At 56.5% G+C, this 20,857-nt stretch overlaps 10 protein-coding genes across 10 annotated transcripts; 6 read left to right on the top strand and 4 right to left on the bottom strand.

Annotated features, from left to right (window-relative positions):
• Positions 1–2,510: 2,510 nt before the first annotated feature.
• DL89DRAFT_263811 (transcription initiation factor IID, 18 kDa subunit) lies at positions 2,511–3,190 on the bottom strand. The gene has a single exon (XM_040885993.1). It carries the CDS (start codon positions 3,152–3,154, stop codon positions 2,840–2,842), a length of 315 nt encoding a protein of 104 aa, XP_040747020.1. The 5' UTR covers positions 3,155–3,190; the 3' UTR covers positions 2,511–2,839.
• A 57-nt stretch (positions 3,191–3,247) lies between these two features.
• DL89DRAFT_263810 (uncharacterized protein) lies at positions 3,248–4,448 on the top strand. Its single transcript, XM_040885992.1, has one exon. The coding sequence runs from the start codon at positions 3,679–3,681 to the stop codon at positions 4,204–4,206; it is 528 nt and encodes a 175-aa protein (XP_040747019.1). The 5' UTR covers positions 3,248–3,678; the 3' UTR covers positions 4,207–4,448.
• On the bottom strand, positions 4,179–5,622 carry DL89DRAFT_263809 (RCC1/BLIP-II protein). Its single transcript, XM_040885991.1, has one exon. The coding sequence runs from the start codon at positions 5,582–5,584 to the stop codon at positions 4,313–4,315; it is 1,272 nt and encodes a 423-aa protein (XP_040747018.1). The 5' UTR covers positions 5,585–5,622; the 3' UTR covers positions 4,179–4,312.
• A 506-nt stretch (positions 5,623–6,128) lies between these two features.
• DL89DRAFT_219537 (ATP-dependent DNA helicase) lies at positions 6,129–7,865 on the top strand (the record flags this gene model as incomplete). Its single annotated transcript, XM_040884398.1, has 1 exon — positions 6,129–7,865. A coding segment is annotated over one exon (1,737 nt), but the record flags the coding sequence as incomplete, so codon positions are not given.
• On the bottom strand, positions 7,857–11,890 carry DL89DRAFT_263808 (5-oxoprolinase). The gene is made up of 4 exons (XM_040885990.1): positions 11,676–11,890; positions 11,177–11,653; positions 9,928–11,133; positions 7,857–9,899 (listed from the first exon to the last, which is right to left on the bottom strand). The coding sequence occupies exons 1-4, from the start codon at positions 11,823–11,825 to the stop codon at positions 7,920–7,922; spliced, it is 3,813 nt and encodes a 1,270-aa protein (XP_040747016.1). The 5' UTR covers positions 11,826–11,890; the 3' UTR covers positions 7,857–7,919.
• Positions 11,891–13,464: 1,574 nt separating this feature from the next.
• On the top strand, positions 13,465–14,698 carry DL89DRAFT_319514 (uncharacterized protein; the record flags this gene model as incomplete). The annotated part of the gene is made up of 1 exon (XM_040891137.1): positions 13,465–14,698. Exon 1 carries the CDS (start codon positions 13,634–13,636, stop codon positions 14,696–14,698), a length of 1,065 nt encoding a protein of 354 aa, XP_040747015.1. The 5' UTR covers positions 13,465–13,633.
• Positions 14,699–15,218: 520 nt separating this feature from the next.
• Positions 15,219–15,425, top strand: DL89DRAFT_204440 (zf-DNL-domain-containing protein; the record flags this gene model as incomplete). Its single annotated transcript, XM_040884047.1, has 1 exon — positions 15,219–15,425. A coding segment is annotated over one exon (207 nt), but the record flags the coding sequence as incomplete, so codon positions are not given.
• A 230-nt stretch (positions 15,426–15,655) lies between these two features.
• On the top strand, positions 15,656–16,470 carry DL89DRAFT_289508 (uncharacterized protein; the record flags this gene model as incomplete). The annotated part of the gene is made up of 3 exons (XM_040889964.1): positions 15,656–15,832; positions 15,864–16,007; positions 16,063–16,470. The coding sequence occupies 3 exons, from the start codon at positions 15,656–15,658 to the stop codon at positions 16,468–16,470; spliced, it is 729 nt and encodes a 242-aa protein (XP_040747013.1).
• A 120-nt stretch (positions 16,471–16,590) lies between these two features.
• DL89DRAFT_280346 (uncharacterized protein) lies at positions 16,591–19,010 on the bottom strand (the record flags this gene model as incomplete). Its single annotated transcript, XM_040889589.1, has 2 exons — positions 16,868–19,010; positions 16,591–16,833 (listed from the first exon to the last, which is right to left on the bottom strand). Exons 1-2 carry the CDS (start codon positions 18,668–18,670, stop codon positions 16,591–16,593), a joined length of 2,046 nt encoding a protein of 681 aa, XP_040747012.1. The 5' UTR covers positions 18,671–19,010.
• Positions 19,011–19,287: 277 nt separating this feature from the next.
• DL89DRAFT_4176 (uncharacterized protein) lies at positions 19,288–19,974 on the top strand. The gene has a single exon (XM_040891640.1). The coding sequence runs from the start codon at positions 19,395–19,397 to the stop codon at positions 19,899–19,901; it is 507 nt and encodes a 168-aa protein (XP_040747011.1). The 5' UTR covers positions 19,288–19,394; the 3' UTR covers positions 19,902–19,974.
• The last annotated feature ends 883 nt before the right edge of the window (positions 19,975–20,857 follow it).

Genomic DNA, 20,857 nt, shown 5'->3' with positions numbered 1-20,857 from the left:
GACCTGTGACCACTACAATAACAACTCGTCCTAGTTTCACCGACGAGGTCAGATACCGCACAAGATCAAACGGAGTTTACGGAGCAAGTCACCCAAACTCGCATTGAGGTTTAAAAGGGATATTTTTAATTAAAAAGGTTCTAGCAGACAGTCGGACACTTTTGGACTATAAAATCTTATATATAGGTAAAGATAAAGATAAAGCTAAAGATAAAGACAAGTAGAGTAAAAACTTGAGAAATGACGCACCTTGTTCAACTAGTAGCCAATCAACAACTGAAACATACCGCTTGAAAGTCGTGCAGACACTACCTGTATTTCAGTTTATGTCTAGAATAGCCATATAATCGCCTAACTGCGTTTCAGCCATGGAATTGGTATAGTTAGCGTGCACCTGATGGAGATGCATGTGCAGCAGATGGAATATGGATGACAAAAGCGACATCAGTATTTGGTGAAGCATCCTCCAAAGGTTGATCTTAATGGCTATTCTTGACTTGGCCAGATCGATCGCCAGTATTGTGGTGATGGTAATGATGATTATGTGAGTGGTGGTGTCTTTTGCGACGTTGTAGTGATTGTAGATGTAGTGGTAATAGTTGCTGTGACTGTAACTATAGTCGCGGAAGTGCTCTCAGAGAATGGGGCAGTTTCCGTATTCTCAATAATGCTAAATGTATCAGTATCATCGCTATCGCCATTGTCGCCGTTGTCGACCACCCGAGAAAGCTGAATGACCCCCATAAAATAGCCTGCAGCGAGACAAGAGGGGGTTCGGTTGCGAGGAAGTCATCTGTAGACATGTCAACTGGCGCACGACGAACTAGGCCAGCAAAAGCGAGTGTAGCACAGAAAATTGCCAAGATATATATGATTGCACGCATGGTCGATTTTTGATAGCTGTAAAGAGTAATCTGGTTTCTACTTGTGGTTCAAGAAATAAATGTTTCTCATAACGACAAGGTAGTCCGACTATAAGTACCGCCGCTAAATGTATGTATCTTCTAGTTTGTGGAGGTCCTGATACATCTGTGTTGCATCAAATATTTCCGAGCATGAGAGCTGTTTCGCATTTGACTATGTACCCGTGGATTGGGCACCAAAAAACGCCGACGATGGCATGATGCATGCAATTTCCTCCTCTCAGCCTCTCCCATGTTCCTGTTGTTAAAAGGCAGGCAAATATAATAGCCGAATGAGCAAGCATTACCGGCATAAACTACATAGCTGGAGATACCTGTCAATAATACTACAGCGAGGGACAACGCGGAGCAACTGCAAATAGTACGAGTGTGCTGGAGCATTTCGTATTATAGTTTTCTAGTACGAGTTTCATATTTACCGAACAAATCTTCTCATACGTACCTGCATTAAGCCACCTGTATGTTTGCTGCAGTGAACTAATAGTACTGCTGACGAAACTCAAATCGATACAAATATGAGAGGAATTGGGTATGTATATACAATATGCACTTGTTGAATAAATACAAAATAGAAATGCAGGGCTGGTACCTATGAAAGGCACTTGGCCGATGTGACAGTGGATATGGTGTATTGAAGCAACGAAAAAAGAGAAGTTGAAATCCTGTTTAACTGGACCTGGTGTTCGGCTCATTTTATACTCGACATGGCTGCCCTAGGAAGAGTAGCAATCCCGACCTATCTGCCTGAATACCAGGACGTGTGTGGTCCAGGGTGGAGGTGCTCTGTCAGCGTCTCCAGTACCGAAAGCTAAAAAAGTGCCAATAATGACCGTCTTGGCAATGAGTGAGATCTGTGCTGGCTTGTAGATCGTCAGCGGAACTGCGGTGGATATTGTTTTCCCCCTAACCTTCAGGAGACATGCCGAATGTGTACGTTCATGAGTGTGCTAAACAAGGTGGCTGGCTGACCCACGGTGCTGTTCAATGCCAATTTCATAAATTAGACTCGAAGGTATCGGAGGTAGATTCGGCACTGTTGCCTGCCGTGGATATCCAGAAAGCATGCAACTATCTGGAATTGTCCCATCTGTCTCTCCCCAAGGCGCCGTGTATCCTGTATTTCGTTTTTGGGCAGCAAGTGGCGGCCACGCTCATTAAACAGCTATTAATAACGTTGCCTATGTACTGTCGGTTGCTCCAATGTGGCGAAGCATCTGGGCACAGGTTTGGGGAGGAGGGCAGATATTCTCGAGACAGCAGCTCGCTCTGAAGGCCATTGCACTATGAGCTGCCAAGAATTAGAAACTTGGGTCTCCGCAGGGAATCTCGCTTGTGGCTAAGGGCCTAGGAGCCCTGTGAGGAGGGATCAGGCATTTTCCACGCGTGCGAGGTAGCAGTGCGACGAGTAGTGTACGCTACGGCTTGCGTGGCTGCACGTATCTGGCAGGCTTGGACAAACGGCGGATCATTGATTGCAGCTCCTGTCAAGGGGGTTCGGCCGATGCTCAAATCCAACCTGAAAGAAAAAGCTGGCAGATGCCTTTTGAAAATGATCGTTCGTACTTGCCATGCAGAGCGAGATGTTTGCGGCTGTGAGCCCCATGTCAACTGAAATAGCTTACTGTCTTTAATGCTGGCGAATGATACTTCGGCCACCAAGGACAGGCTTGTAGTCCAGAGACAGAGACCCAAAAAGCAGAAGCACGCTTTTGTGCCTGAAGCCTACTCGTAGCCTTCGCCCACTACCAGCCTGTAAAATATCGGGCCAAGACATTAAGCGCCCACTACATATAGACGCGATTTATTCCGGGTGAAGACGACTAGATAGGTATTTTTACAGTGGATATGGTACTTCACCTCCAGCCTTCGGTGTTTCGCAGGGGTAGTGTATAAAAGTATCCCATAGTATAGTGTCTCTAGAACAGCGAGCGCGCGGTCTCAATCTCCTTATTCATAGCGATGAGCTCCTCCACTCTGGCCAGCTTCTTCGGATCCTTGCGCAGTGCAAACTTAAAGTCCTCGACAGTCACCCGTCCGCGCTTACCAGCAGCCTTTGCTGCCTGGATGCATGTGTCGTTGATGTAGTCAACCAAGATGTCTTCCAGGACGTTGACGCTTTCAGGGAGCGGCGAAATAACGTCGCCGAATCCGTACATGAGCAGGGGCAGTTCCTTGCCAAATAGCTTGTGCCGCTGGAACTGCTTTGACGTGAGATCCACATGTCCCTCCATGCCTGAAAAGTAAAGTGATGGGTATGTAAATGTGCGGTATGTTTATTGACATGCGCATATTAGATAGAAAGTGTTTAGAACATATACCCTAGACACGCGGGCTGCTCACTTTTGGGTGCAAACAGTGATGGATTCTGAATGCAGCTACTGTGCCAGTGTCACAGGCTATTGCAGGCGAGTGAAGGCATGCACGGTGTGCGCGGGCTTGGCCATCCGTCAACGCGTCGCTCGTGTGGTGGTCTGCGCGGGTGGGTCTGTGAACGCGCTCTCAATGATACCAAAATGCTCGTGTTTTTGGGCACGACCTGGATTGGCGCCTTTTCTCTTCCTAAAAAAAATCTTTTCGCTTCTTACTTTTGTCTAATCTCTTCGCATTCACCAGGCAAATGAGCACGGCCAACGACAGCATTCTTGACGAAAGCTACGTGGAAGACAATGCGATAACAACGCCGCGCTCTGCCACCAGCGAACCAGCCGATGCCGAATTAGAAGAACTGCGCAGTGTGCGTCGCGCGCTCAGCAAAATGAACCAGGGCCTCGAGAACGTACAGCACCAGCTAAAGTACTTCAACAGCAATGTGGGCCAGACCACGCAGCTTCTGGACGCCTGGGTGCGCATACTGTCGCAGACCTCGCACAACCTGTCGTTCCTGGCAAATGACGCATGGCAGGGCGGCAGCAAGGACACAGAAAAGCTGGCGGAGCTGGCGCAGCGTGACCTTGAGCGCCAGGAGGAGGAGAAGCGGAGGGAGCGGGAGGAGGCCGAGCGCCGGGAGAAGGAGGCTGCCGAGGAGCTGGAGAGGAAGAGGCGGAGAGCAGAGGCTCTTGCGAGCCACCAGCAGAACCCAAGACGGCCGCCTGTGCATGCGGGGATTCGGCCAGGAAGCCGCGGCCTGCCACGGCCAGCCGGCACAGGTGCTGGTAGCAGGATTGGCAGGGGTGGAGGTGTTGCGAGCGGACGTGGACGGGTGCGTGGGCGTGGCCTCAGCAGAGGCGTGCGTGGGCGCGCCTTGCCCTCGGACGTGCGGAGCCGGATCCAGCCACCAAAGTAGGCATATCTTTTTCGTGATATAGACATGCGCTTGTGTATATTCTCTTCGCTTATGAAGTACAGTTGGAAAGCTTTTGTGGCTATGGTAGTGTCTAGTGAATGTGTGACTACGCAGCTGTCGGGTTGTTGGTGGCCAGCAGAGCAATGTCGTTGCCCACTGCGACCAGGTCTGGGTCAATTGCAGAGGCGCCAATACTGTCCAGTCTCTGCGGCTCAAAGACATTCTCCGCGCCGTGGCCCGCACCCAGCCTGCCGGCAGAATTACCGAGCCCCCATGAGAATACCTGGAGCCGGTCGTCCAAAGCCAGGCAGCGATCGGTTGAAGCCCAAACATGCGTAATATCCTTGACACCCTCGACAACGGTTGGCTGGAGCACAGAAATAATCTCCGGCCCCAGGCCCAGTGCACCGTACCCGCACGTATGGACACGGCCAAGCGTGTCCAGCACCAGGCTATGTGCGCCGCCGGCAGCAATTCCAGCAATAGGCGAGGCGAACGGCACCTCGATGGGAGCCAGCACGCGGTCGATTTTCTCGCCCGTCATGCACTGCCCGTACTCAGCATTGCCCCAGTAAAACAGCCTGCGGTCGGCAGACACTGCCAGCGTGAAGTCGGTCGACGATGAGATATCGGATATCGGCGACGACTCTAAGCCAAACACCAGGGTAGGCGTGCAGTGGTCGGCAGTGGATCCGGGGCCTTTGCCCAGCTGCCCGTCGGCGCCCCAGCCCATGGCAAACACGCGGCCGGCCGTTGTCAGGATCAGCGTATGGTCCAGCCCGCACTGCACCTTGGCCGGCAATTCCCCGGATTCCAGGACGCCGTCCAGGGCTGCGAGGTTGCAGAGCTGCGAGTGCTGGAGGGCTGGCGGATCAGCCTCAGCCCTGGGCAGTCCCAGCTGGCCGAACGAGTTGCTGCCGCATACGAGTACCTGCCGCGAGCCGCCTTTCTGCTCGACAATCATGGCCGAGTGCTCGCGCCCGCACGCCATCTGCACAACCTTGCCAGTGACAGCATACCGTCGGACTGCATCTGTCTGGTCGCCGGTACTTTGGCCTAGCTGGCTGCACCGGTTCAGTCCAAACCCAACAATATCGGTCTTATCATCAGCAGTGGCAGCAACAAGCGCGTGGCGGACACCCGCACCCATAGCGCTGATCGATAGCGCATCGGCGTCCTTTCCAAACAGCTGCGAAAGCGACAGCTGGGCCGGAGTCAGCTGTGCGTGGGCTTCGGCGCCAGGCAGATCGGCAGGCGGGGCAGTAGCAGTGAACTGGCGAACATATGCGCCCCATGCAGTCACTGATGAGTAGGGCCGCGTTCCAGCATTGCGGGGGATCATGCGCTGGCACAGACCATGGGCGAACAAGGACCGCATGACAACAATAGATGATAAAGAAGTGCAGGCGAAGGAGGAGGTCGAACGAGGGGGAGAAAGGGGCAGGCAAGCCAAGGGTACTGAGGCAATTTCTGAGCGGGGAACACAGCTCACAGATCGGCTCAGGCGAACCGCAGGGAGCCGCGAGAGTCAAGGACGAGTCGCAGGACAGTCCTAAACCCCTCAGTGTCTCCCAGCTCCCCCTCCCACCATACCTTCCTCCTTTTTTATTTTTGTGGTGAAATGGCCGAGCCGCTGTACATTTCTGACAGCGACGACAATGACTTTGTAGAGATAGTGCCGGCAAAGCGGCCGAAAACAGAGCTCGCAGCACAACGCCAAGCGCTGGCCGACAAGCTCTCGGAGCTCGACACGCAGATAGCGCGTCTGCAGCACCAGAAGCGGCGTGTTCTTCAGCAGATCGCGGCCATTGATGGGAAGATTGACGACGAGGCGCGCAATGTCCAGCAGCACCACAACGAGAAGCTGAAGGCCGGGTACGAGGGCAGCTCGTGGCCGTGGTCGGACCGCGTCCACGCGCTCCTTGCGCAGCGTATTCAATATCAATGGGTTCCGCGGCAACCAGGAGGCTGTGATCAACGCGACACTGGATAATCGCGACGAGGTGGTGATTATGCCGACAGGCGGTGGCAAGTCGCTGTGCTACCAGCTGCCGGCGCTGATGACGGAGGGGCTGACCTTGGTTGTATCGCCGCTGATTGCATTGATGGACGACCAAGTCATGCAGCTCGGGGAGCTGGGGATTGATGCCGAGGCATTCACGTCCGAGTCGCGCAATGCAGTTGAAATCAGGGCCAAGATCAGAGCGTACATTCCAAAGACTAGGCGGCAGCGGGGCGTGCCTATGGACGGGATTCTGACCGATCCCGACGCACCGGTTCCCGACGGTCTGCGGCTGCTGTATGTGGCGCCCGAGAAGATCGTCTCTGGCAAGCAGCTGCTGGCGCAGCTCGAGAAGGTCTATGCGGCAGGCAAGCTGTCGCGCATTGTCATTGACGAGTGCCACTGCGCGTCAGAGTACGGCAACGATTTCCGGCCCGACTACCACAAGCTCGGCATGCTGAAATACATGTTCCCGGATGTGCCCCTGATGGCACTCTCGGCGACTTGCCCGCCGCGGGTGCTGGACAGCGTGCGCAAGATCCTGGGCATTGAGGGCGGCCACAACCGGCCCAGCGCCATTGTCTATACGGCACCGCTATGGCGGGCGAACCTGAGATACAGCGTTGTGCGTAAAAAGGACAACCAGGCCAAGCAGAAGATGCAGCTTCTGCAGTGGATTGTCGAGCACCACGCAACCGACCGCGGAATCGTGTACTGCGCGACTCGCAACGACGCATACGAGATCGCCGTGCTGCTGAACGACAACGAAACCAGACGGTTCTCCGCCGGGCTGTACTATGGCGCGCTGGAGCGGGACAAGAAAGAGCAGCTGCACAACATGTGGCGAGCCGGCACAATGCAGGTTATTGTGGCGACCAATGCATTCGGAATGGGCATAAACTCGCTGGACGTGCGGTTTGTCGCCCACTTTACGGCGCCAAAGACACTGGAGAACTACTACCAGGAGTCGGGCCGGGCGGGCAGGGACGGTGGGCCGGCGGACTGCGTTTTGTTTTACCGCTCGATGGATTCGGCCAAGCTTGCCGGCTGGGGATTCGACGACCAGTCGGTGGAGGGATTGCAAAAGGCCAGGGCCATGGTCAGCTACGCCGAGTGCCGACACCGGTGCCGCAAGAGTGTCCTGCAGTCGTATCTGCTTGAGGGCAATGTTGGAGGGGAGGCTGGGGACATTGGCGCATGCGGTGTGTGCGATTTCTGCCGCCAGATGCCGCAGATTGTAAATGTGGACTGCACTAGCAGGGTCATTTCACTAGTCAACCTGATAGCTGCTGCTGGCGACGAGCGTCTGACATTGGCAAAGCTGTTCAAGTACTGGCGTGGGTATGCTCTGGACAAGGTCCCTGGCGTCGCCGAGCTGCGAGAGAATAACCAGGCACAGCTGTTTCCGATGCTTCCAGACGACTGCGGGTATATTATCAGCAGGCTGGTCGACATGGGCGTCTTGACAGAAAAGTTTAGCCACACGGCGTATTCGACAAACGCATATCTCGACATCTCCAGCGAGTACCGGCACATGGTTGGGCGAAGAGTAGACCAAACCGGTGGGGTCGGGCCGTTCAGTTTCGAGTTTGTTGCGGGCAAGCTGCCACGGGAGTTTGGCGACAAGACCCGGGTGTCAAATGACGATGACGAGTAGTCGTATTGCATTAATTATGTATTCGAAAGGCATTCAAAGCGCTAGTACTGAGCATCAGATGCCCCCGTAGCCACCACCGCCAGGGGAGAGCACGACAATATGGTCTCCCGGCTTGACAAACACAGTGTTCTTTCCGCCCATGTTCAGCTCCTTCAGGCCGCTCTCTCCCTTGCGCTTCCACAGATTCATGCCGCGGACGCCATTACCGCCGCCATTGAGGCCCGGCGGCGCAAACACGCGGCGCTCAGTCAGCAGAGACACGCTCATGGGCTCCAGGAACTCGAGATCGCGCACACATCCATCGCCGCCCGGGTGCTTCCCCTGGCCGCCTGTGCCGGCCCGCAGCGAGAACTGGTGCAGGATGACTGGGTACCGGCGCTCGAGGATCTCGGGGTCGGTGATCCGTGTATTGGTCATGTGGGTGTGTACGCCGCTCTGTCCGCTCCATGAGGGACCGGCGCCATGACCGCCGGCGATGGTCTCGTAGTACCCCCAGCCTTCCAGGCGCTGGCCGTTTTCCTCAACGACAGGCACGCCGAATGTCAGATTGTTCATGCAGCCCTGAGAGGCCGCGGCAGCACCGAACGCCGACAGAATGACATCGCACAGACGCTGCGACGTCAGCACATTGCCGCCGACAACAGCCGCAGTCTCGGATGGCGACAGCAGCGAGCCATCGGGAATAATGACCGTGACGGGCGCCAGGCACCCCTGGTTGAGCGGCAGCTCGCTCTGCACCATGCAGCGCAGGCAGTAGATGATGGCGCTGTAGGTGACTGACGGTGGAGCATTTGTGTTGCCGTAGACTTCCGGCGACGTCCCAGTAAAGTCAAACACCGCGCTGCCGTCCTCGGAGATCTCGACATTGAGCACAATCTGGCTGCCATCGTCCATGAAGTCGCTGCCAGACAGCTTTCCGGATCCCCGGGAGGCGCGGGTCTCGCGCAGAAGGGAGCGGACCGCCAGCTCAGCAGTGCGCTGGATGTGGGCCATATACGCCTGCACGACCTGCAGTCCGTACTCGGCACACAGATGGTGCACCAGGGTGATTCCGCGGTGGTTGGCGGCAATCTGCGCCTTGAGGTCCGACACCACGTCCTTCAGGTTGCGCGTGCCGCTGCATCCAGGGTGCTTGGCTGGTTCCTCGAGCAAAACACGGACCACCTCGGCCTCCTGGAACTCGCCCCCCTTGACAATCTTCATGCCCATGATGCTGGCGCCTTCCTGGAACAGCTCCTTGGAGGTCGGCGGCATGCTTCCCGGCGAGATCCCGCCAATGTCGGCATGGTGGCCGCGGGAGGCCACGAAGAATATAATCTCTCCGTCCTTGAACACAGGCGTAATCAGGGTGATGTCCGGCAGGTGAGACCCGCCGGCCTGCGGATGGTTGGCCATGATCACGTCGCCTTCGGAGAGATCTCCTGCAAAGCGCTTGAGCTGGAACTGCACCGCATGCGACATTGAGCCCAGATGCACAGGGATGTGCGGCGCATTGGCCACCAGGCTGCCTTGCTGGTCAAACAGCGCGCACGAGAAATCCAGCCGCTCCTTGATGTTGGTGCTGACGCTGGTCTTTTCGAGTGTGCGGCCCATCTGCTCGGCAATGCTCATGAAGCGGTGCGCAAACACCGACAGCTGGATCGGGTCCAGATCAGTCGACACCTGGGCATGCTGGGCATTGTCGCCTTGGCGCTCCAGAACCAGCTGCGCCGATGTCACGGTCGCCGACCACTCGGGTTCGACCAGAACTGTGCTGTTGCGGTCAAGCACGATCGCCGGGCCATCGACAACCTCGCCGGGCACCAGGCTGTCGAGCCGGAAGATGGCCGTCTGCTGGAACCCGCCGTCAAAGTACACAGGCACCTCCTCAACAAACGCCTTGTGGCTCGTCGACCGCTCAACAGCTGTCAGCGGCAGGTCGCGCAGTTCGTCGTATACTTGGCCGAACTTGGTTTCAGACAGCCTCCCCATACCGCGCACACGCAGATCATCCACGATGATGCTGCGCGAACGCAGGATGAACCCGAATTCACGCTGGATGCATGGCCTCGAACTGGCCAACAAAGTCGCCATCCTCGGGCTCAGGGACCATCAGCGCCGTGTCGGTGCCTTCGTAGCGCATGTTGAGGAACCGGTCGATCTTGATCTGCTTTCCGGCAAAGCCCTGATCCGACAGCTTCGTCTGGCATGCAGCCGTCAGCTCATCGAGTCTGCGTAGCACCGCCGGCCTGGCGCTATCGCCCCACACGTCGGCGGCCGGCGCCTGCTCTTCATTCGACAACCTCAGCCTAGACCCAGCCCGTACGCCTGACAGAACCGACGCTAGCCGGTGGACAAATACCCGGCGGATGCCAAGGTTGGCAGCGACAGCGCATGCGTGCTGGCCGCCGGCACCGCCAAAGCACGCCAGCACGTGCTTCTGCACATCGTGGCCCTTGGCCTCGGTCAGGGCGCGGATCGGCCTGCACATTGTCTCATTGGCGACCTTCAGGAACCCAGCCGCGATTTCCTCCAGCGACTTGTCCTCGTAGTCTTGGCCCACCGCCAGCCGCTCGCGACGCATCTCCTCGTTGATGGTCGTTGCCAGCTCAGCAAACAGCCTGCGGGTCGCCTCGATATCCAGCGGCTGGTCCTCGGTCTCGCCGAAAATGCTGGGGAAGTGCTCGGCCCGCAGCCGACCAAGCAGCAGATTGGCGTCGGTGACCGCCAGCGGCCCGCCCTTGCGGTAGCAGGCTGGCCCAGGGTGGGCACCGGCACTCTCCGGCCCTACCATCATCAGCCCGTTGCGGAAAAACAGACGAGAGCCTCCTCCCGCTGCCACCGTGTTGATGTCCAGCTGCGGCGCCTGGATGGTAACGCCTGCCGTGGTCGTCTCAAAGACGTGCTCGAACCGCCCGTCGAACCTGCTCACATCGGTGCTGGTCCCGCCCATGTCGAATCCGATCACCGGCACCTTGGCCTGCTTGTTGAACGAGGTAACTGCGTACCCAACGACACCTGCTGCTGGCCCAGACAGGATGGCCTGGAGCCCCGAAAACTGGTCGACCGGCGCAAGGCCGCCGTCCGACTGCATAAAGTCCACACGAATCTGCGAGAACCCTGCATCAAACCCGCCCGCAAACCCATCAACGTACCGTCTGATTCCAGGCGTCAGGTACGCGTCGGCAGTAGCTGAATGTGCGCGCGGCACGATCTTGATCATGGGCACCAGCGACGACGACAGGGTGATGTGGGTGAACCCGAGCTCCTTTGCGATCCGGCCCACCTGCTCTTCGTGAGCAACAAACGTATACGAGTGCATCAGGACAGACGGCCACGCTGCGGATCCCACTGTCATACACCTGCTGCAGCTGCTGCCGGACAGCGTCCCAATCGGGCTGCGTCAGTACCTCCACAAACTCGCCCGATTTACCCTCGATGGCGTTGGTGAGGTCGACGTTGGCGTGCACTCCGCGCGGGTCCATTGTATACCCGACAAGAGTCACCCGCTCGTCCACCTCCACCACATCCTGGTACAGCACATCGGGCTTGGTAATCGACAGGTCGAAGATGCGCGGCCTCGCCTGGTTCCCGATCTTCAGCAGGTCGTGGAATCCCTTGGTGATGACAAGCGCGCACGGCTCGCCCTTGCGCTCCAGCAGCGCGTTGGTTGCCACAGTTGTGCCCATGCGGATTGACTCCAGATTGCTGGTGTCCAGCGGCGTGCTGCGCGGATGCGGCTGCCCGGTAGCCAGCTCCAGGATGCGCCGGATTCCCTCGCGCGGTGCATCCGGGTAGTGCGCCGGGTCCTCCGGACAGCAGCTTGATAACCACTGTGCGCTCGCCAGTCGGGTGCTTCTCCGATGCCTGCACTGGGAACACTCCGACACAGTCGGTGAATGTGCCACCGCGGTCGATACAGACCCGTACCTTGTGCTGTCCGATGTCCGATGGCGGGAGTTGAATACTGCTGTCGCTCATAGCCAGGTGAATAAGAGAATCTAAAAAAATAGTGCGATTTCTGTGGATGTGAAGATGTGGGGGAGTGGAAGAGAGATGCTTGAATCCCGGAGAAGGGGGCGAGAGTCACGTTGTTATTAGTAATCCAAACCCTCTGGCTCGTTATCTTGCTGGTGCGTCGTGAGAATACGCGCGGCGACAAGCGGAGAGGGGAGGATATAAGTTTGCCCGCAGAACCTGTGACTATCTCCAGAAGACAATCATGCAGAGCCGATCCATGCCAGGCTGATCATCCCACCGGTGCAGAGCCGGTTCCTGAGCCATGGCCACATCTGGCAGCATAGGGACGGGCGCTGCTTGAAGCAAAAGGTCATCTAATACCAGTATGGCCGGAAGCGATGCGCACCAAACGGCCCTGGCCATACCCCAGGCGCCGCTGTATATTGCTTTACCATGCATCAAGAGAGTTTCTCGGCCGATTGCAAAGCGACCTCAGACAGAATCCAAGCGCATACCGTCAGTCAGGCATAAGCCGGCACGCCAGGCATGACGATACTGGTGGATACTTGGTGCTTCTCGAATACCAAAGCGGAATCCTGACCAACACTTGCTCTCGCCCAAAGCTATTCACTGCAATGCTCACCAAGCGGACTTCCCCCCCCCCAGCCTGCCGTATCAGTTACCGCTTGTCATACGAGGATACTTGTCACTGGCATTTTTTGTTCCACGATCTTTTTCTGATCGCGAGTGCTCACCAATTTCTTGCAAGTGGATGCATTCATGTGCTAGCGCAGCCCTGGTGCTGCCAGCTCACCCATGTCCAGCACACTAGCCCGGCCCAGAGTTGCCAGCAACGTACAGCCAAATGCGCGAAGCGTCCAGTTGTGCACCGTCCTACTTTGTTCTCTTTGAGGAGAGCAGTGTGGAGGTTGGTTGCAGCAACGCCTTTTGGCTAAAACGAGGCCATTGCTGTCCAGCTTCCATTCGCACAATTCTGACCTATTGGAGCCAGTTCGTTTTGGTGGTCCGTTTGACATACGCTTGTGCGCATATGGCCAGGTGCAATTTGGGGAAGAGAACCGACTGGATAGAACAGACCTTAAATATCCACCACTGGCGTGTGGCGACATCACTTGATAAGTGACGCTCTGAACATGGCTGGAGGGAGGAACGCAAATGCTCATCGGGACCCATTGGCTCTCAAATGTCTTCTCCACTCTAGGAGTGAGTGGACTGTCTGCCAGCTGGGTGTTAGACCGCACCTTGGTTTTGAATATCCCTGCTGTGTCGGCTGGAATTCAAAAGCTGTGGTCTTTTGTTTTACGCGCTCTTTCTTCAGTCTGCATTTTCCTGGTGTATTTTTCGCTCACCTACTTTTCTCTCTAGCTATCCGTTTCATTTGATACTCATAGCACACTGTACTTTTACTCTAGCTGCCTCTTGTATTTTGCCCATGCTCTTATCTGTCCTCTGACCTATACACGGAACATCCTGCCTTGGTGACGAACAAAACATAGCGCTACCATTCCCTCCATATGCAGCCCTTCATTAGGCATTGAGTACTCCATCGCCCAGCACTGGTTAGTTTCCTGAGGGCCTTTTCTCTTCATATTTTATCCTAGCTCATATCCGTAATCGTGGATCCTCTAGACAGCATCCCCAGCTATGTTGCTGATCAAGCCAAGCCCACACCGGTCTCGATCGCGTCATTCTGCTCTGACCAGACAGCATACACAGTTTTGTCGGTGCTCTCACTGGTTGGCAGCCTCATTATTCTTCTCCTGGTGCTGTACCTGCGGTATGTTCGGGAGTGGAAGTTCACAACCTTCATGGGCGTCAGCATGATGATGGCCCTGTCTGGAGTACCGAGCGAACTGGCTTTCATAATCCAGGTCAACTTTTATGACCTACCAGCATACATCCAGAACAGCAAGGCATTTGCAAGACTTGTGTTCGGCTACTTCTTTTATGGCCAGCTGTCGTTCATGTACCTGTTCTCCACGATCGTGTTCACTGTCGACCTCCTGTTCAGGTACATCCTGCATCTGAAAAAGTTCCAGTTCTCCCTAAGGTGGTCGCTGATCGCCACATACATCCTGTCGCACACATTCTCGATCCCGCTGCTGTTCGTCGATGTCTACGTCCAGGACTGTATTTTATCGCCGGCTGAGGATTCCACCGGTGCCTGGATCGCCGTGTCGTTCCACCTGTATGCAATCGTATTCGGTGTCTGCACTATCTTCGTCATCATCGCCATCTCCTTCAGCATCTTCAAGGCCATGCGCATGCTCCGCAGCGCCCGCAGGTGCCACAGCGAAGCATGTGTCAACCAGCCGGCATTCGTTCGCGACCTGTACTTTGGGCAGATCACCCGGCTCAACATGTACTACGTTGTGCTCTACCCCGGTCTGTTCATGGTCGAGAACCTGTACATGTCGTCGGCGCGCATTTTCACACTGCCGGTTATGATGCTGAACAACACTCTTGTGCAGTATGCAATGTACTTGCGTGTGGTGACGGGGATGGCTGACCTGGCCGTCGTTTTGCTGAGCCCGGTGATTCTGCGCAACATCCACAAGGCTATCAATAGGCTGCGCAGGCGCCACCATAGCAGCCTGGAGATGTGCGATGATTCGCTGCCTCCGGACACGCTGCTTGTGCACAGGTTGTCGGACTTTGTACTCAGGATATCGCCCCAGGCAGTCATCCAAAGATTCAGCTGGACCAGCATGAGTATGGATAAGGAGCAGCTGCCTCATGAATCTCCAGGCCCCCACGGCCAGTCGCAATTCCAGGTCAGCACCGCAACCATGGTCGAGGACCCTATAGCCGAGCACCAGGCCATCGATATCTCGTCTGAATCCCGGCTTGCGGTCCCCAAGCGCTGCCACTAGTTGGGGGCGGCGCTGCTGAAGTTTACCGAGCGCTTTTCTCGGATCCTGCTACCTGGTGGTGGGGTTTCGAATTCTCGCTATGTAGGCAACCCAAAATCATATATTCCGACTGCATTGCGGAGGGACCACGGCTCGGCTTCCGCCTCGGCTGCGTGCTTTTTCTTTTGATTCGTCTGCATCGACTAGTCTTTGTAAATAAAGGTGGTGTGCTTCGTCCTTATTGTAATAACCCACGCTCTCTTTCCCTCACGAAATGTCTGCGCTTGCCTCGCTCAGAGCCGTCCGCTCGATGGCCGCTCGGGCCGTCTCGCCCCACAACAGCATCCGCCTTGGATCAGTCCGACCGTCGGTATTGGCATTCATCCACACGGCCATGCCCACACCGGCAGCCACTGGTCTCCAGTCTACGTGTGGCCGCACCCAACGGCCATGGGTTTTCCGGCGCAGCAAGTCGACCGACACGAAGCCGCCTAGCACTACTGCGTCAGCACCCACGGCCGCCAGCGACCCGAACGAGGCACGCATGCTGATTGGATTCACCTGCAAGGTGTGCAAGCACCGGCAGTACAAGACGATGGCCAAGCAGGCGTACGAGAAGGGCGTGGTGCTGATTCAGTGCGACAGCTGCAAGAACCGGCATCTGATCGCGGATAACCTGGGCTGGTTCCGCGACAAGAGCGTCAACATCGAGCAGATCATGAAGGATAAGGGCGAGTCCGTACGCCAGATGGCTGATGCCGGCCTGCTGGACAACATCGAGGCCGAGCAGGTCGAGAAGGCGCTCAACGAGTACGAGCAGGTCAAGGAGAGCCGATCGAAGAAGCCCGAGGGCCAGTGAGCCGAACCACTTTTCCTAGTTTACCATCAGAAAAAAATTAGAAGCTATCGCGATCCATGCTTTCTTCAGCTCTGTACACACCTTGAATGCTCGCTCATTAGAACCGCCATTTATTCGCAATGCTTCGGCAGACACTACTCCAGCTGCATCAGCTTGCGGGCCGCCGCGCCTTCACACAGCAGACAGCAATGGGCCTGCGCATGGCGGACAGACTGCAAACGCCCAAACCAGTGCTGCAACAACAGCGTGTCTATCGACAGCAGGACGGCCTGCCGACACCCAATACCTATGCGTCTGTTGCCTCCGACATCAGCAGCTGAGCCGAAGCTGACTGTGCGTGTATCGAATTTGCCTCCGACGGCAACAGCAGCAGATGTTCGCAGCCGGCTAACCTCAATAAACTTTGCGTCCAAGATCCGGTGGGTCCGGTTTGAGTACGACTACACTCTGCGGGCGCTGAACTCGTGCCGCGTAAAATTCTATGAGCTCGACGATGCGGCCTCATTCCTGACGCATGCCAAACAAGACGCAGTTTGCCGGGTCGACGGTGCGTGCAGATTTCGTTGCCCTTGACAGTGTCCCGAATCCGACTGTCAGCCAGTATTTGGGCGGCGCACAGGGCAGGCTTGTGTTTTTATCTGGGCTGCCACAGTACTCGAACGTGCACTCGGTGCGCGACGTGTTTAAGGAGTATGACCTGGTAGACACGTCGCTCCCGGCGGTGCAGCAGGCGCCGCAGATGGGCAAGACCTTCCTGACGCGCAAGGGCGCTTTCATAATGCAGTTTGCCACGCCCGCAGAGGCCCGCCGGTTCGTCCGTGATGTCCATTTGACCGAGTTCAGGGCCAAAAGCGACGAATCTGAGACAGATGCAACCGACGACAGCAAGGTGCAGCCAGCAAAATATCTCATGAAGGCACTCCTGATCCAATAGTCTGTAATGTACCTCAAATGCAATATTGGCATGAACATTCTGGTGTGCTGCGTATCTGTCGAGTCGAATTTATGTAGAGTAGGTGAAAGGAAGAAATGGCTGCGTAGACAGATGTGTTTTTTAGGCTGTGGCCTCGTTCTGCCAGAAGCTGCGCACATACTGCGCGTTCCACTTCCTGATCTGGCCATCGCCCATGTACGTGCCATCGATGTCGGTCGAGGGCTGGTTCTCGGCAGCAGCCTCGCTCTTGCCCTTGTAGGCGAGCTGGGTGGCCAGGTACAGCCAGTTGACGGACTGGAAGGGCGTGAAGTACTGCTGGCGCTTGCTGTCCTGCTCCTTGCTGCGCAGGGTCTCGATGAAGCCCTGATAGTATGCATAATCGGTGAACAAGGCGCACCAGCGCGTCGGACACGCCCTGGGTGTTGCCACGCTCAATCAGGATACCAGTCTTGCCGTCCTCGATCTGCAGCGGGATTCCGCCCGAGCGGTAGGCAATGACGGGCTTGTACTTGGATAGCGACTCGGTGACCTTGACCTCGAAGCCCTCACGGTGCGACAGCTGCAGGGCACAGAAGGACCCGCGCAGAACAGCGCACAGGAGCTGGTCGGATGCCGGCAACCGCGCCACACAGATATCCCTGGCGTACGGCTGGTAGGGAGCAGTGCAGATCAGGTCGATGACCTGCTGGTAGACGACAGTGCCGTCGGGGTCGTCAATGCTGCCGTGGCCGCACAGCACCAGCTGCGGCTGCAGACTGGGCTCAATACCCATGGCGTCGAGCTGAACACGGAAGCCGCGGTACGCCTCGATTACGTCGGGGATGCCCTTGGCCGGGTCAAAGCGCGCAATCTGGATCACATACGGGCGGTCCTTCTGGATGCCGGGGCTGGCCTGGTCCTCCGCGCAGCGGTTGAACACGCGGCGGTAGTACTCGAGGTCAGCGCTGTTCAGGCGCTTGTTGAGGCCATCGAGCTCATCGGTGGCAGCGGGCATCAGGGCGACCTTGGAGTGTGGCACGCGAGGCGGGATGAAGCCAGCGACCGGATGCGAGATGAACAGGTCGCTTTGGTTGATGAAGCCGCCCCACAGGAAGTCCCAGAGGTCGTACTGCATCGAGCCCTCAATCGAGGCCAGATCAGAGCGGATCTCAATGTGCGAGCGGTAGATGACACGGGCGGTCGGGTTGAGCTTGCGGATGCGCGGGATGATGGCCGACACCTGCGGATCATCCATGATAATGACGTCGGCATCATCGATAACACCCTTGCCCTTCCCCCAGTACTGGTCAAAGTTGGCCTCGCACCACTCAGTCCACAGGTCCTTGTCGGCCTGCTGCAGCCGGTACTGCTCGTCGTCGGTGACACCCTGGAAGACGTTGTGGAACTTGCGCTTGGTAATGACAAACACGTCGGGATTGGGCTTGGCAACAAACCAGCGGCAGTCAACACCCAGTAGGCGCATCAGACGGATGGTGGCATGGCGCATCAGCGCAACACCACCACCCTGCGGAGTCGAGTTAAAGAACAAGATCTTGAGCTTGCGCTGCTTGCACTCGTCGGCCAGCGCCAGCAGCTTGTCCCAGGTCGGCTTGTCGGTGGTGTCCTCAAAGTGCTTCAGATCGAGCATGTGGCAATGGCCATCCATGTCGACCTGCACCTCGTTGGTATCGGGGTCGACCGAGATGCGCGGAATGCTGCCAGGGAACTGCGGCGTGAACCAGTCATACACCTTGCGCGCGGCTGATGCAGCCTCTTCGGTCAGCGACAGGCCGCGCAGCTTGTAGATGCACGGGGTCGCGTCAAGGTCGAACCAGAAGCGCGTGCACATCTCGCGCACCGGGTTGATCAGTGCCGGATCGGCCTCGATGACCTTGGAAGTCGCCTCGTCGCAGCCAATGCACACGCCCTGGATGCGGAAGTTGTGCGAGTTGGAATACTCGCCCACAACATTGATGATCTGGTCGTTGAGCTGGTTGAGCTGCTCGAGATTCGAGACGCCCGAGCTGCCCTTGAACGTGTCCTCGTGGTTCTGGAAGTCGGTTCCGTCGTAGCTCGAGCACGCCCACTCGATATCACCGTTCTTGTCAAACGAAATGGCAACGCCGAGGTAGATCGACTTGGGAATCGCCTTGTTGCGGGCAAGGATGTAGCGCGGGGATCCAGTCTCGAGGAAGCTGAACTTGCGGCGGAGAGGAGGCATTGCTGTTCAAAAAAAAAAAAGGTGTTTCTGTTGCAGCAAAGAAAGAAAAGCGATGTCTCGACGACGGGCTTGGCAGAAGGAGAGATTTTATGTGTGCGGGTTACGCTGCTTGTCTTTTCTAAACGTTCTCGGTTGGAGAAGCGAAAATAAAGAACGCCTCGATTTTACGAGCAAGTAATGTGACAAAATACCACTGAGCGAAGCGCCGGAAGGTGGTGATGACGAAATGCGGGTGAAATCACAGAGCCAAGGACGCAGTATTTGTGCAACACCAGGATGGATGTGTGATACGCCGAATGTAACGAGATGGAGAGGGCTTCAGGCTGGTGATGGCGATGAAGACCGGAGAAATGCGGAGCAGAGCGGGTGGACCAAAAAGAATGCGAGGCAGGCGCCGTTTTGCAGGGAATACCGAAGGGCAGATGAAGGAGGACACGGTTTGGCTGGGAGGATTCCTGTGGCAGGTTCTGGGCCCTTTATATATGCTTGTATCGTGTGCCTTGCTAGCATAAACGGTGGTCGACTTCTTTTTCCTGAGGCTTTCTTCACTGCCCAAAATTCCCATCCCCAAATGCAAAACAGCAAAACGGGCAGAGGGACAGGCGTCCAATGTCTTCCTACATCCCGCGACGGCGGAGTAGGGGGCAAGGACGTGTGGAAAAATGCAGTGGGATTATGTTTCGTTGGAGCATTTTACAAGCAGTAAATAAAACGGCCCAGAGAAATGCGTAGGCTGCTCGGCCCATGCACGGTGGGGTGTATCCCAGGCCCACTGCCGTCTCGGGAAAGGGAGGGGAGGGGAGAGGAGGGGGCGAGGGAGGGGTCAATTGCCCAGATATATAGGCAGGTGGCGCCTGCCACTATTCGGTGGGAGGGTAGAGCGAGGTGCGATTCTTCACATATCGTAGACATCAGGGAGAGTGCTACGTCCAGTCGCCCGCACCAACCACCTCGCCTGGGTGCCCTGTGTGGCCAGCAATCGAAGTACTGCATATGGGCAGTAGTGACATTATTTCTCTCCTCCCCTTCTCTTTTGCCACAATGGCAAGCACTCACTATTCGTCCTCTGCGCAGTAGTGCCCTCTGTGGGACAGCTGGCCGCTGCACATGTTGTTCCTTACGCGAGCGACACGTTCCGACAATTGCCAGCATTTCTCTCCCGCATCTCGGGATGCACAGCACAAACGATCCCAGTCCAAGCGCCGCTCGTCGGGTGGGGGTGAAGATGTGAGCCATCAGCGGACTATGCAGAATGCAAGCAGCGACTGCATACATTACTGGGACGCCGGGAGGACATGCCTGCTGCATCCAAGACATGCATCTTGCCTGCATTTCTGTCATCCCCGTGGTTTGCCTTGACTATCGGAGAATTTCGCTTCAACAGGGGCGGGCGGAATGCGACCATCGCCGGTCAGGTGGTGCCATGTATGGCCGATCGATGACATCGCTGGCGGCACCTGTCAATGATGCATAAATAGGCATACCACTTGACCTTCCCCCAACATCGCCCGCTTGTCCAGAACCAGGAGCTGCGTCGAAAAACGTGCCAGTGCAGTTGGGAAAGAGAAAATGGCTCAGGTTAGGCGCTCGACCGACACATATTGTCCTGTCCATGCTCGCCCTCCCCCATTCCTCTCTGGCAGACGCCGCAGCTGCCCTTGTTTGCACACATTTGCATCCCAACACCATGCATGCGGGCGCAAGTACCGGCAGCTCGAATGTACCAGCGACATCACTGTCCAAAATAGCCAGCCTATGCGCACATGCTGCATGCTCGTTTCTCCCCAAAAAAGAGGTGCAGAGTAGCAATTCGCCGAGCACTATTCGTTGCACCGAAACTGGCCATATCTTGTCCTCGAGCTGGGATGCTCCCAGCATTGTCCTCATTACTGCTAGCACTGGGCGGGTTTGGAAAAATCCACAAGATGGCGTTTCCTTGAGTTTTTCTGACCCGGCGAAGTGTGCGTGTAAATGCGGTAGACAGGTTACGACGCGTGAATGGCCTGGAAACCACGTTGCTGTCTCGTTTTGATTGCTTCGCCCACATCTGCCGAGTCGCAGAACAAGAGCCGCCCTAAGAACGGATGGCGCACCTCCCTTATCCACACGACTATTGTCTGCTGCATTGTCGCAGCAGAGGAGGAATTCAGTGCCCGCTGGCATACCGCAGAATGCGCCATTTTCCGC

The sequence above is a fragment of the Linderina pennispora genome, assembly GCF_002104995.1.
Source record: "Linderina pennispora strain ATCC 12442 chromosome Unknown DL89scaffold_1, whole genome shotgun sequence".
NCBI lineage: Eukaryota > Fungi > Kickxellomycota > Kickxellomycetes > Kickxellales > Kickxellaceae > Linderina > Linderina pennispora.
The sequence above is the reverse complement of the archived record's forward strand: the minus strand, read 5'-3'. Positions and strand labels throughout refer to the sequence as shown.